General features: G+C 41.4%; 2 protein-coding genes across 2 annotated transcripts in view; one reads left to right on the top strand and one right to left on the bottom strand.

Moving 5' to 3' along the window:
• The first annotated feature begins 1492 nt into the window (after nt 1-1492).
• On the top strand, nt 1493-4198 carry Fdh (alcohol dehydrogenase class-3 Fdh). The gene is made up of 7 exons (XM_076772141.1): nt 1493-1921; nt 2188-2431; nt 2643-2863; nt 2942-3158; nt 3478-3608; nt 3705-3979; nt 4063-4198. The coding sequence occupies exons 1-7, from the start codon at nt 1901-1903 to the stop codon at nt 4085-4087; spliced, it is 1134 nt and encodes a 377-aa protein (XP_076628256.1). The 5' UTR covers nt 1493-1900; the 3' UTR covers nt 4088-4198.
• A 56-nt stretch (nt 4199-4254) lies between these two features.
• The window catches only part of Cow (Proteoglycan Cow), a 44922-nt gene continuing 34601 nt past the window's right edge, over nt 4255-14575 (bottom strand). Inside the window, exons 6-10 of the mRNA XM_076772140.1 lie at nt 13327-13484; nt 9684-9903; nt 8490-8649; nt 7772-7998; nt 4255-7605 (exon numbers count right to left, since the gene is read on the bottom strand). Of these exons, the coding sequence (XP_076628255.1) occupies nt 7475-7605; nt 7772-7998; nt 8490-8649; nt 9684-9903; nt 13327-13484 (896 nt within the window). The 3' untranslated portion in view covers nt 4255-7474. The remainder of the gene's footprint in view (nt 7606-7771; nt 7999-8489; nt 8650-9683; nt 9904-13326; nt 13485-14575) is intronic.

The raw sequence follows: 14575 nt of genomic DNA, 5'->3' as shown, positions 1-14575 counted from the left end.
ACCAGACCTAACCGTAGGACCCTAACCAGACCTAACCGTTGGACCCTAACCAGACCCAACCGTAGGACCCTAACCAGACCCAACCGTAGGACCCTAACCAGACCCAACCGTAGGACCCTAACCAGACCCAACCGTAGGACCCTAACCAGACCTAACCGTAGGACCCAATCCAGACCTAACCGTAGGACCCTAACCAGACCGAACCACAGGGCCCAATCCAGACCTAACCACAGGGCCCAAACCAGACCTAACCACAGGGCCCAAACCAGACCTAACCACAGGGCCCAAACCAGACCTAACCACAGGGCCCAAACTAGACCGAACCGCAGGACCCTAACCAGACCTAACCGTAGGACCCAATCCAGACCTAACCGTAGGACCCTAACCAGACCTAACCGTAGGACCCAAACCAGACCTAACCACAGGGCCCAAATCAGACCGAACCATAGGGCCCAAATCAGACCGAACTACAGGACCCAATCCAGCCCTAACCACAGGACCCAATCCAGCCCTAACCCCAGGACCCAATCCAGACCTAACCGCAGGACCCAAACCAGACCTAACCGCAGGACCCAAACCAGACCTCACCGCAGGACCCAAACCAGACCTGACCGCAGGACCCAAACCAGACCTAACCGCAGGACCCAAACCAGACCTGACCGCAGGACCCAAACCAGACCTAACCGCAGGACCCAATCCTGACATAACCACAGGACCCAACGCAGACCGAACCCATTGGACCCAACGCAGACCGAACCCATAGGACCCAACCCTAGGGCCGAACCCCCGGGCCCAACCCCCGGGCCAAACCCTCGGGCCCAACCCTCGAACCCAACCCTCGGACCCAACCTTCTGGCCAAACCCCCGGGCCGTACCCCCGGACCCAACCTTCGGGCCAAACCCCCGGGCCACACCCTCGAGCCCAACCACCGGGCCCAACCCTCGAACCCAACCCTCTGGCCGAGCCCGCAGACCTACCCGTAAAAGGTAAAGTGTAAAAGGGATAAGGACTGAAATGTTTATATCTATTGTTAGAATTCCAATGTAGCACTCTTTCGAATTTCGACTATACTTAAGATATACTCTATTCTACATGTACTCTGTGACGACACTCTACTATCTTTTTACCGTATCGGTGTCAAGTCCAGCGTTGTGGATTCACGATGGAATATGACTGCATAGTATCGACTATGAGAATCAGACCTGGGGACGACAGAAATTACGATTTCCAGGTAGTAAAGAAGCTAATGATGACCTACGCGACAGGGTTCGCAGCCAATTTGCTAATATTATTTAGTTTTTAATTCATAATTCCATTACCCGGCTAAGAGTGATTCGATTATCAATTGAATGGTAAATAATATTACCCAGATCTCACCACGTGACGGTTGTTGCGAATGGAAACCCGCCTCTAGCCTCGCCCCAACCATTCTTCCTATAGCGAGGAATTCGAATATTTATCTGAGACAAAACCTATGCAAAAGTTAGTAATGAGCTATAGACTAAACGGTCACTTAAACCTATACTTTATTCTTGAATATTTTCTAAGGTTATTACTTCGAATCCATAAGAGTCGATAACACTGGATTTAGCACTGCGATGGTAGCGAATACAATCTGTGATATTTGCACGTGATACTAGCATAGAAACGAAGTAGAAATACAAATGTAATAGAAATGCGCTTCTAAATCGAAGATTCTCGGCGTTTCCGTTTTAGCGTTGTTTGTAACACGCGATCATAAATCGTAACCCGTGGCTGGAGTTCATTGGTTCATCACAATTATATTGTGTCCGGCTGCCGACGTGAAACAAGAGAAACATTATCCGTAATCAAATTGGACATTTAGAGTTGTAGGTACTTTGTTTTACATCGCGGATTAACTATTCTTGACGTTTAATCATGTCGGACACTGCTGGAAAGGTATTAGTTTCTTTATTTCATCGTAAATTTCCTTAATATGTGAATATGTAATACATTTTTCCGTTTGGTCGTCATCACTTTTATCGCAATTATTTAGTATGTAGATAAGAAGTTGATTACGTTTAGGTCATCTTCGAGTTGCTAGGAATTACGTTACTTTCATCCTATAATAAGAATTGCACAGCAAAATCAATGATAAAGATTATGTACCTGCGTAATGAATTATATGGTTACATAATATTTAACTATAATTTTGTGCATTCTAGGTAGTTTATTGCAAAGCTGCTGTAGCATGGAAAGAAAAACAACCTTTGTCGCTTGAAGAGGTTCAAGTTGCACCACCAAAGGCTCACGAAGTAAGAATAAGAATTGTTGCTGTTGCTTTGTGTCATACCGATGCTTATACCTTAAATGGGTTGGATCCAGAAGGAATCTTTCCATGTATTCTTGGTCACGAAGGCAGTGGTATCGTTGAAAGTATCGGAGAAGGAGTCACCGAATTTCAACCTGGTATATTGTACTACCTGTTACAATAGACTCTTGGTTATCACATTTTTCTTCGGATGAAAATTGTCGACTGGAAAATGATCAACTTTTATGATCTTTTACTCGATAATTTTATTTTTTATTCGAGCAAAGTTCAGTCCTGTAGGGACTGCTCGAGCACAAGTCTGTTGCCGAACAAGTATTATCGAAAGTGTTTATTCGTTTCTATTTACAGGTGACCATGTAATCCCATTATACATTCCTCAATGCAAGGATTGTAAATTCTGTAAATCTCCCAAGACAAATTTGTGTAGCAAAATTCGTGAAACGCAAGGGAAGGGGGTAATGCCGGATGGTACTTCCAGGTTTACTTGTAAAGGCCAAACGATTGCCCACTTCATGGGTTGTTCTACTTTCTCTGAATATACCGTGGTGGCAGATATTTCTCTTGCAAAGGTACTTTCGCTTTATATGTGTGTGTGTGTGTGCACGCGTCTATAAAACCTGTCAAAGTATATGCATTCGTGATTTCAGATCAATCCTGTTGCACCATTTGATAAAGTATGCTTGCTGGGATGCGGAGTACCGACGGGGTATGGTGCTGCCCTTAATACCGCTAAAGTAGAACCTGGAAGCACTTGTGCTATATGGGGACTGGGCGCGGTCGGGCTAGCAGTTGCATTCGGTTGTAAGAAAGCTGGTGCTAAGCGTATTATTGGAATAGATGTTAACCCAAGTAAATTTCAGCAAGGTAAAATTAGGCTATACAGTGGTATGATCCTCGTCGATTCTTCGTCGATTTACCTCGAGCGTGTCGAGTGAAACTTGACGCCGGTCATTATCGATACATTGTATATATGGTTTCGGGTGCCAGCTATTGTATCTCACTCGTACTTATCCTCTTTCCTTATCTCCGTTCAATTCTGACAACTAACCATGCTCGCATAAATGACCGAAGCCGGTCCCGTGCTTGCTCATTTACGTGGCCACTACTCTATGTATGTATACATAGGGTAGTGGCCACGTTCAAAGAACATTGTCTATAAACGGTATTTACCATTTTTTTATAGCTCGAGTATTTGGATGCACAGAGTTTGTTAATCCTAAGGATTACGACAAACCCGTTCAACAAGTTTTAATAGAATTAACGGATGGTGGACTAGATTATACTTTCGAATGTGTGGGTAATGTAAAAACTATGGTAAGTTTTGTGTTCTCTTAAAAGATGATATGGTTATCTGAATTATAAACCATTAGAAAAACGTTTCATTCGTGGAATATAATGTTTTACGTTTAGAGAGCTGCGTTGGAATCCTGTCATAAAGGATGGGGTATGTCCGTTATAGTGGGTGTAGCTGCAGCAGGTCAAGAAATTAGTACTCGTCCGTTCCAGCTGGTGACGGGACGAGTTTGGAAGGGAACCGCATTTGGCGGTTGGAAATCCAAGGAAAGCGTACCTAAATTAGTAGACGAGTACATGTCAAAAACATTGATTCTTGATGAATTCGTTACACACACTCTTCCATTCCATAGGATTAACGATGGATTTGACTTGTTACACTCGGGAAACTGGTAAGTTGTTAACAAAGCAATTCAAAGTAACGTAAAATATTAATATTATTTCTTTGTAAAAGTCTCATTTTCCCCCCTTGTAGCTTGCGTACTGTGCTCAAATATTAACAGGGATTGTGTAACGTTGTTTCGTGTCTGTTTCTATACAATTTGTATTTTATATGTGCCAACTATTTTTTGTAATACATTCTTCGAATAAAGGTAATATATTTCTTCTTAGTGATAGTTTTGCGTACTTGCGACTAAAGAGGTTCCAAATAACTGCAACGCGCAGATTTCTACAACAATCTTTATTCATAAAGAATTCTTACAGCCACATGCACAATACCAATTTGGTGAAATATCAATAGTAGCTCTGGAATCAAGTAAAAATTCTTTACGTTTCGACCAGGTGCATACCTTACAAAAATCATCACGTTGCGAAGATCATGGACGATGATTTTCCCATTGTATATAATTATGTATATACAATATGCAATACGACGTTTCGATAAAACTATGCATATTTTTTTTTCCAAGTTATGTTCGTTAATCTAGGTGAACAGTGTGATAATAAATTCAGGCGGATTCGAAATTGCGCGCAATATAGTAAACGATTTGCGTGAGTTATTTAATTAATCCATCGTAGACGGGGTTCGTAAAATCTACGACGCGATCTGAAAATTTCTACCAATTCTTATTTATACTCTGATGTTTGAAAATAATGCGGCGTACTATATTGCTCGTTGAAACGCAATATATTCTTCTTGGACAGATTACCTGCTGTGTTTTCCTATTCGATATATCATCGATGATAGTACTCACCGAAGGATGTAATAAATCTTGCTGCTCGATAAGAATAAGTACCGAAATTTCGGATATACTCGTGTCTAATTAACGGTAATACACCAGGGATACTAAACGGTGAAAAATTCATAGAAAAATGTGTGTCGAAGTGAAATAGCCTAGGTTTAAAAACTTAACTCGCATGCGTTCATTTTTTGTTAAATACGAATGCATGTACAATTTGCACTGGCTATTCTTACGTAAAGTGTTTTCTAATTGCTATGGCATATTCGCGTAGTCACACCGATCATTTTTTCTACGGATTACATTTTATACTCTATTACCTACGGTGTATCACACACTCTTTAAGTAAAAGTCGTAAGTAAAAATGCTTATAATTACAAGTAAACGCAGACTAATCACGACGTGCCCGTTGAATATCAAAAACGCTCCTTTCTTCCGTATACCATACCGTGGATCGAGAGTTTCGGTAAACGTTGCTTTAACCATAAAATCGGGTTATAATTACCAAATGAGATGAAAAAAAAACAAAAAAACAAAAAAACAACTCGTAATGCGTAAAACATCATATCGTATATCCTAAAATATATTTTATATCAGTGTAAGGAACGAAACCGTCGAGTACGATTCATGACGCGAAATAATGTACAATTTCTTCCATCGTCGTGATTGAACTGCTGCTTAGTAGTTAGCGAGTATGAAATAGGTCATTGTTTTATGCAAGTATATTTTACACTAGACCTCGCAACGCAACATGGCTACGAGAGAAAAAAAAATTGGAGAAGAACAAGTAGAATAGTCCAGCGCGAAGAAAATAAATAAGCGATGAAAATCTATTCGGTTGTACGCAGTAGTGTGTTTCATAAAATGTGGGCATAATTTTGGGACAGAGTTCTGTGTACAAAAATAATGAACAAGACTTGTCCTATTTCATCTTGTTTCACAGATACACCGTTGGTTTTGCTTTTAGGAACTCTGTTTTCAAGCTGAGAGGTAAAATACCTCCTTCTATTCGGGTACTTGTAACTAATATTTCATACTGACTTTAGTATCTTATTAATTGTTCCAAGGCACTTTCATAGTGCTGAATGAATCGTTTCGATTCCTTCTATTGTTGGAAATAGTGTGTTCTCTCTCTTGAATTTTCCTCTTATCCCAAGTACAACAGGTAGGATGGTAAAGTTGAAAGGAATAGGACGAACCATTGGACGACTTTCGTCTTTATTTTTCTAGTTTGAGATTACTTTTTAAACGATGCCTGGATTTTATGAAACACTTTGTATATTTTACCGTGTAACAACGAAGATGTTGCGTAAGGGGGATTCGTTTAAAACTATTCTTGTGTGACACGGGAAGGTTATGCAAATACTTTTGACCTCTACGTCTTCAAGCGTGCACCACTCTAAGAGTGCGTTGACGGGTTTCACTCGTTTTTGCTGACGACGAGCAGAGTTTTCTCTCTCAGCCAACCGATATTTTTGTCCGTCGTATTATCGTAATCGTAAACTTTAAGCGCGCGCGTATGTGTGTGGGTGTGGGTGTGGGTGTGGGTGTGGGGGGGTGTGTGTGCTGTGTACATATATATATATATATGTATGTATGTATATACATACATATATATATATAAATGGTCAGACATTACAATTTGAGACATCGTTAATCTGACGCGGTTAAAAATCAATTATATAGAGAATTCTTCTTCTAATTAGTTCATCTTCTCTTTAAAGATATATCGTAACTTGCACGCGTCGTGTGGAGTTGAGATCAAGTTTCCCTGATGGACGATGAGCTTCTCTTTATGTTCCTATTACACCGCGATTTTTTTTATTCCACGAAACTGTTTCTTCTCGTTCTCTCTTTTTCTAGTTTTGTATACGCATAAATAGTGTATAATTGTATTATTTATAGAACGAGTTGTGCATGGAGGTACCTCGAAGGGCACATAGGGTAAATAAACGTTCCTGTAGAGGGTCAAGGTTCACTGGTATCCTACCTCTGTGATTTACATCGAACGCATACATCTCTTCAAGGTCTTCGCGCTTAGATTAAGACGAAAAACATTGCACGGGATCGCTATTGCACGAAGTAGCCCCTTGGTTATTGCACTGTGTTGACTTATCTTGTTTCCTGGCTGGAAGATTCTCCGATTCGATGGATTTTTAACCCGTTTGGCACAGTTTCCATTTTCGATATAGATCGATGATTCGGACATTTCTCTTTTTCAGACACTGACGATCAAACAGAAACGTTTATTATTAATTGTTCGTCTGTTTGAAAGGTACGAATAACGCGAACGAATAGTATGCCAAATTAGCTCTTGAGAGGTAATTATTCCCGGGTTAAGGTTATAACCGGTCGTCGAACGGTTCTGATTTCTCATCGCGACAAAGAGAACGCGATAAAAGTTGCTCCACGTGCAATTTCGATGCCAGGGTATCCGTTGCTAGCACGACATGCTTTTTCGTTGCTCTTCGAACTGATATTAGGCTGTTACGCGCGGTTCGCAGTCTTAGCCGGCCTGATTCACCAAAGACACCTCGAATCACAACGACGACACCCGAAACAAACGGATGACCGGACAAGCTTTCTTATGTTCGTTCGGACCAAGTAAACTTGGTTGTCCGGCTGTTCGATATCACGTTCAAGTGCTGCTTCCGGTTACTGCCACCGCCACTGTTGTTGCTGTCTAACAAACTGATCCTAAGAAACCTAAAAATCTAAGGGCTGGTCGGCAGAGCCTTCGAGGTCCTGTGCAGAGTCTGTACCGCCGTCTTCGTCGTCGTCCAGGTCCACGCTATTCGTCTTCAGACCTTCGTTACTGATCTTGTTTACGATTGTGTCTGAAACATTAACGTTTCGTTGATGGATACTGGCGAAACGATACCAAAACGGTTGCAAGATTAAACGAACGACGCCAATGAGAATAAAGTCCAGAATATCGATAAGTTGCTGGTGTAATTTCTATCGATATCGGGGATAAATTGAAAATTAGGGAATTACATTTACCGCAATCTGGCTTGCTGCCGCGTGTTCTGGTACCAGCAAACTCCACGCCATGCGGATCGACGCACCAACAAAGTCCAAGATTACGATGGCACTGAGTACTTCGATAATATCCTCGGGAGTCGCAAACAGGTGCAACGTCTGGGGACGATCGTTTACGTACGGCAGCACAGGGACGTTCAGCCTTTGAAAAGCATCCACACCATTCAGGACCGCTCACAAATATGTCTCTGAAAACACGAGAACCAGTGATTGTTGAAGAGAAAGCTTCGTACTAAAAAATTAGTAAAATCATTTTCGAGTGATACGTTATTTGCTCCAATTCCGTAATGTGCAGCTTTTTCGTTCTCGTAAAGTTTCGAGATTCTATGAAACTACATATATTTACTTGTTCTCCACATGCTTTCGAGACCTCCATCTAGAATACGATTACGTGTCTCGGTAACTAGATACGAATCAATATTTTACGCATTCTATTTTATCTAACGAAAACGGTCCTTAAGAAATTATAATTACGATAAGTTTCTGTATTTCTACGCAATTCTTTATTCTCTCAACCCAACAGACATTTATTATTTTCGCTCTTGTACGCAAAAAGCAATAGACTTGAAACGAAAGTTTCTGACTACTTGGTCGAAAGGCACGCGAGAGAGAGCGGGGAGGAAGGAAAATTGGTTCGCGATGTGACAAGTGGATTCTAAAGGGCAGACAACTCGCTCACCCGTTGGTGTCGCAACCGTCCAGGAACGGTTTCAGACACGGTTCGTTCTGATCGTGCTCGAGTCCGTACAGCTCGGAAAGAGAGAGCCGGCCGTCGTTGTCGTTGTCCAAATGTCCGAACATCCACCTGACCTCGGTCTGGCAACCGATAGGGAAGTGACCTGGAAACGGCCGCATGCGAAATATGAATCCCAATGGCCACCGTCGTCGTCTTCGGGCGAACAGAACCGAATGAAATATAAATTTCCCTGGCTCGGAATACCGTGTACATCGGGTAAACGTGCATACTTTGCTATTCTAGCGTCTTATTTACTCTACATATACGCGTGTGTGTATCGACAAGGGATTCGCGCAAACCATCATGAATCGTTTTCGATACATTTTACTACATAAACGGACAAGTTTATACGATATTTACACCATCGATCTCTTTACCAAACAGCTGTCTAATATGTCTCGATTATCTGTCTACGCGTGCATAAATCAGGTCATCTAACGTAACGCGTCGTTTACTTTTTTTCTTAGTCGAAATTTAATTAGATTCTTATAGAAATTTCAATTAAATAAGCCGTACGAACGACTATTTCAGTCGTAAACGTGTAAGCTTTCGTTGAAGAAAAGGAAAGGTGCGAATAGAATGAATAAAATTGGAACGATATCGCCGGTGAGGCGGCAAAGTAATCGTACTGCGTCTCGAAGAGAAACGAACGATTCCTTCTAACTAGACCAAAAATTTCAAACTTGTACCAAAATCAAGTAGCGTACACATCGACGCGAGATAGTTTCCAACTGTAATGTCCAGAATTCGTCCCTTTTGTATGGTGCGATTAGTATTCTGTACATTTGGCTACGGTTGTCAGGGTTCAGAAATATGTATAATGCGCTCTACAACGGTTGGTCAACGTTCAAATGACAATTCCCACAACTATTCCATGGGTAAGTACTATGTATGTATGTATATGTACACGTGTACAAGACCAAAGAGACAGGAGAATCGATACTGTCGCGACGCAAATTCCAATCTAGTTTGCAAGATATTAAAAATATTTTAGCCGGGCAAGTTTCTAACTCGAATAACCGACAGTTTTTCCTTCGTTTCGAGTGACAAACGCGACAACTATAAAGTAAAATCGGGCTCGATGAGTTTGCGTAGACTCGAAATTTTTAAAAGTTACACCGCATTACGCTTTCGTACCTTTTGGTTTAGGATGCGAACGACGATGCTTGGAATCTGCCATCACGACGGAAAACCAGTCCAACAAACGATTTGCCATTGCGGGTTTCGAGGACGATGGACAATCAGAGTTCCGCGATGACTGAGAGTTATACATTGACTTCAATGGTGACGGCGTCTTTTCTATGATTTCGTTGCTCGTCAAATGTTTGTCGTCGTATTTGCTTCCAGCGGCTAGTGCCTGAAGAAAAAAATTAAACGCGTGAGCAACAAAGATAACAATTAGAAAATTTACAAAAATTACATTCGAAACGCGAATGCTTCGTCGGTTGGCAATCGCACTATAAAACCTTGACATGAAATATTTTGCAAAAAATTACAATGTCACGATTAGCTAAACTGTAATCGACCGTTAAAGGCGATAGATGTAAAAGTGTAAAAATTTTATTCCATTTATTATCATTTTCATCCAAGACACGTTGCTTGGATAATAAAAAAGAAAGAGAGATAATCGATTCTAATGCTTTGTTTCTTCTGTATTTAATTGCTATTAGAGATAATGAGATAGGTATGTAAAGAGGGCTGAAAATAATACGTTTTCGTTCGTAGTTTGCCAAGGTGACGAACGTGTTTAAAAGATTTTTAATAATAAGCTGTATTTCCAATTGTCATTTTAGTTAGCGCGGAGAAAAATGACTGCATCGATCGAGCCACTTGGAATTTAAATGAAAAGATGGATCAGCCTTTAGTCACGGTATGTAAGTACTCGTGTACGTGGTGGTCGTGTCTTGCGAGGGATGCAGCCGACCGTAACGATATTACGGCTCCTCGTCGTCTGGCGACGCTTTCCGTCGGATCGATGAGAAAGACGCCTCGTCTGGGCTACTCGAAAATACGAGCCATCGACGTGGGGAGTTTCGGTCGACCAATGAGAAGCAGACCGCCGGCATCGAAGAATACTTTTTACGTCCTCGCAACGACCAAAACCCCGACTTTCTACCCAACTGCGCGGCGTATACGATTTAAATCGTAACTCGGTTATTATTCTTTTCAGTTGTTTCAAATAATACGTGAGATAAACAATTGTTGAGACGAGGGACCGACCTACCTACCTACCTACCTACCTACCTGCCTGCCTGCCTGACATACCTTTAAGATGCGTTAAACGTTGATTTAGTCGAACCCAGTACGCCAAGAGTAACGTTTTTTACCTTGTATCTTGTAGACGCGCGTAGGTAGGTTTATCGTATTTTCCGTTAAATCTTTTACGCGTAGATTACTTCCGATCGCGTATTTTAATCAGAATCTAGTTGGAGAAATAACAATTAAAAGCTCCTGTGCGTAAACGTTTAAATCGTAACGTTGCTCGGTGTTTATAAATGTTTTCGAGATAAATTCTCTGTACGGGGAATAAAGTAACTATGCCTAGGCAATAGAGAAATGTTAGTTTTTCTATGACCGAGGAGGATAAATTGCTTGCCGGATTTGCACACGATTAAGCGAAATTGTACAGGTATTCGTATTTAATAATCCTCTGTCGATGATGTAAAATTAGTCCGATAATTACTAGAGAGTTCGACGATACCGGTGTATCGGTCGATAATTTTCCTCGATGATCTTCCATGGAATCGCGAGCATCCGCAGTCCAGGAAATCCGGCTTATAACCGATGATTGATGCATCGAGTAATCCTTTTCGTTTCGTTTCGAAATCCGGGCCCATACCACGGACCGCGCGCACAGTCCGACGATCAAGCTCGAGGCCAGCAAATTTAACGCGTGCCCTGTGAACATTTAATTAATCGTCCGGCTTTGTCGTTGATGAATGCGCGCGGATGCATCGCTTTTTCAGACGAACCGTAACACGTTAGAGCTTTTAATATAATTCTCGTTGAAAACGTCGACGGAATGCGACTGGCGCGATTATCCGCAAAGCTTTCGGAACAAGCGACAAAGATTGTTCGTACTTGGAAATAATCGGCCGTCGGAAACATACGTATTTCGTTTCGTTGTAGATGACGCGGTAGAAAGTGTCGTTCCATAAAGGAAACAATTTTCAAAAGTGTCCTTAACAAAAAGTTTCAATTAATAAAAATGGATAGACGGGCGACATCGGTCGACTACGTACTACGTAGATATGTACGTCGATTCGGTAAAGTTTCAAGGTACGATGTCGTTTGCGGCGCACCCGTTGAAAACTGGCTTTACCGTGAGTTAAACGGAACTTTTAACCAGACACCGAACGTTGTTCAAGCTCCGTGCGAAATAAAGTTGGAGACCATTTTCAGAAAGAACAGTAGAATCCTGGCGATTAAGAGAAAAAGCTAACACCATTGAACGATCGATTAAGAAAGATAGGCCGCGCCGCAACAATCGTCGCGTCGCGTCGGTGCGGTGTTAAGTAATACTGTCGTCCATAAGCTAATGCTTCTTAGCGACGTTGTATGTTGTATGTTGTGGAAACTATTCCCAAGGAAAGTTATAATTTACCGACACAACACGCTAATTTTCAATTTCAGGCGAGGGTGGTAGGTTCCGTGGCAGGGAATTTCAGACAGCTCGCCGTATACGCGACTACCCACGGCCGACGTAGACACGTTCCTCTAGTTCCTAACTTTTATTTATCGATATCCTGCTTACCCTTCTCCCTTCTTCCTTTATATTTCGTTCACTCGCGCGGTAACCTCCACCTTTCGCTTACCTCCGACCCCCTGACACATATTATACGTACACGCTTTGACAAATAAATACATATTTGATTCGTCGAGCAACTGGTAACGAATTAAATAACCTTCTAGACCTTGTGTTTACAAAGATACACGTTTCTTTCGCTGAAAAACGTACCAACTGTATTTAAACGACACGACATTTGCGTGTTAGTTTGTAATATTCGGTCAAAGTATTTCAAGAGATCAATCAGCTCGGGACCGAAGCAAAAGAAATCCCAAGTATCGCAAATATCACCCCAGGAAATTACGACTCGTTCCAGTTTGCGATTTGCGAATCAAAAAACCGCGCAGTGGGCCGCGATGTGACGGAAACACGGAAATAGAATAAATTCGAGACATCTATCACTACCGGTGTTTTATCGAGCGACTCACCCACCTTCAACTTTAAATTACAAGATCATCGGTTCTATACAACACCTCCTATGTACAGGCATCTCGGATAAGTTGTTACGTCGCGAAGAAAAACTGGGTTCGAGCACGATCAACGGAAATGCTTATCGTTTAACTTGTACTATAATTCGTAGGTACAACGCACGGTCTTATTGTTAGGAGATATCGCGTCGCGTCGGTCGGGTGCATCGTGTTACGAGACGACGATACATCATAATTTCCGCCAAAGTGACTAATATTCTCGCCACAGAATATATATATCGCGCATAATAATGATCCAAAACGATAGTTGTTATTGGTTTGGTGTAAGCGCGCGTTATTGCGTTATTGCGTCATTGCGCCGCTGAAAGGATCCCTTGATCTTTCGTTATTACTTGAACTACTTTTCGCCCAAAGTCACTTTTCCAGCAACTTTGTACTGAGATATAAGGAACGACATGCGAGTTATCTGTCGCAAAAATCAAATTAACCTCGACCGCCAACAAGTTGTGTCACTATTTATAGAAACGATTCCATTAAATAGTTGGTAAGAAATTACCAGACCTACCTTGGCACGTTTGGTGTATTTTAGGTATTGGTAATGATGATTGTCGTAATTGAAATCACGAGGGGTGAGCGTAATATCGCGATTCCGCATCATTTCACCCATCTTGGACTTTTGTCGTTCTATTTGCATTCTCTTGTTGTACGCCCGCAGATCGGCCGCTGAAAACCCCATTTCACAGTCTGTTAATGCGTTATCTATCGTTACACATACATATCAAAATTGGACCAAGCGAATTTACATTATTCTTACTTGATTACTAATAAATACACGTTCGATTCTGGGATATCATGAAACTCGTAACATAGTAACTACATACGGTACTAGGTAAGTAACGCAGAAAAAAAAAAAAGAACGTTTACTTGAAAAGAAATGAAAAGTAGGAAGCGCGTCGAAACAACTGCAAGTTTAAAATCGTCGAAAAGTAGAGGAAACGCGAACAACGAAACGGCAGGCAACTCATTAACCGTCTACAAACAAACTGACCGAAATTAGCATTTGCTTTTGGTCGCGTCGCGCAGACAGACATTTAAATGATTTTTAAACAAACGCGACAACAAAATTCGATCGTGAACGTTTATTTACACGTCCACTTTCAAATATTTTAAGCTTCGCTTCCCACGATGTATTAATCGATCGACGTTTATTTGGATTGCGATTAGCGAGTAACGGTTTGCTTCAGATTCGTTAAAAAAAAAAAAAAAAAGTAAACAAAAAAGTGCATATAGATATTTCAGTTGGTTGGAATCCACGATGTAGCGTAATTCGAGGTCGAACGTGCTTTTCGAATGCGTGGTGAGAGATCGAACGAGCTTTTTTAGTTTAGACGTTTGTCAGTGAAACGTGAACTGAACGATAATTTCGGATTTTTTTAATCGGTAAATTTTCTAATGCCACAACGCGTCTCAACGTCTCTTTAAGATCCTACATTGAAACACGTGTATGCATTGTAAAGCGAAATCACCGAGCTACAACAATCCCAGTATCCAGATAAAATTCTACTTTGTTCACCGAATCGATTAGGCTTCTCCTTAAATGGCAAATTAGCCAAAGTTATCGAGGATTGCAGCGACTTTGAAAAATTACCCAAACAAGTATAGAATATTTGTTAAACGGTCGAGGATGATTCTCCTAACATACGGTTCCTTGAGCTTCGATTATTCTGTCCTCGGTGTGAATTCGCGAGACTGACGCGGTCGCGCGCGGCTTCATATGCTTCAACAGCAGCATTATTGTTCCAACAGTCAATTAT

Source organism: Colletes latitarsis, chromosome 9, assembly GCF_051014445.1.
Source record: "Colletes latitarsis isolate SP2378_abdomen chromosome 9, iyColLati1, whole genome shotgun sequence".
NCBI classification, from domain to species: Eukaryota; Metazoa; Arthropoda; class Insecta; order Hymenoptera; family Colletidae; genus Colletes; species Colletes latitarsis.
The sequence above is the reverse complement of the archived record's forward strand: the minus strand, read 5'-3'. Positions and strand labels throughout refer to the sequence as shown.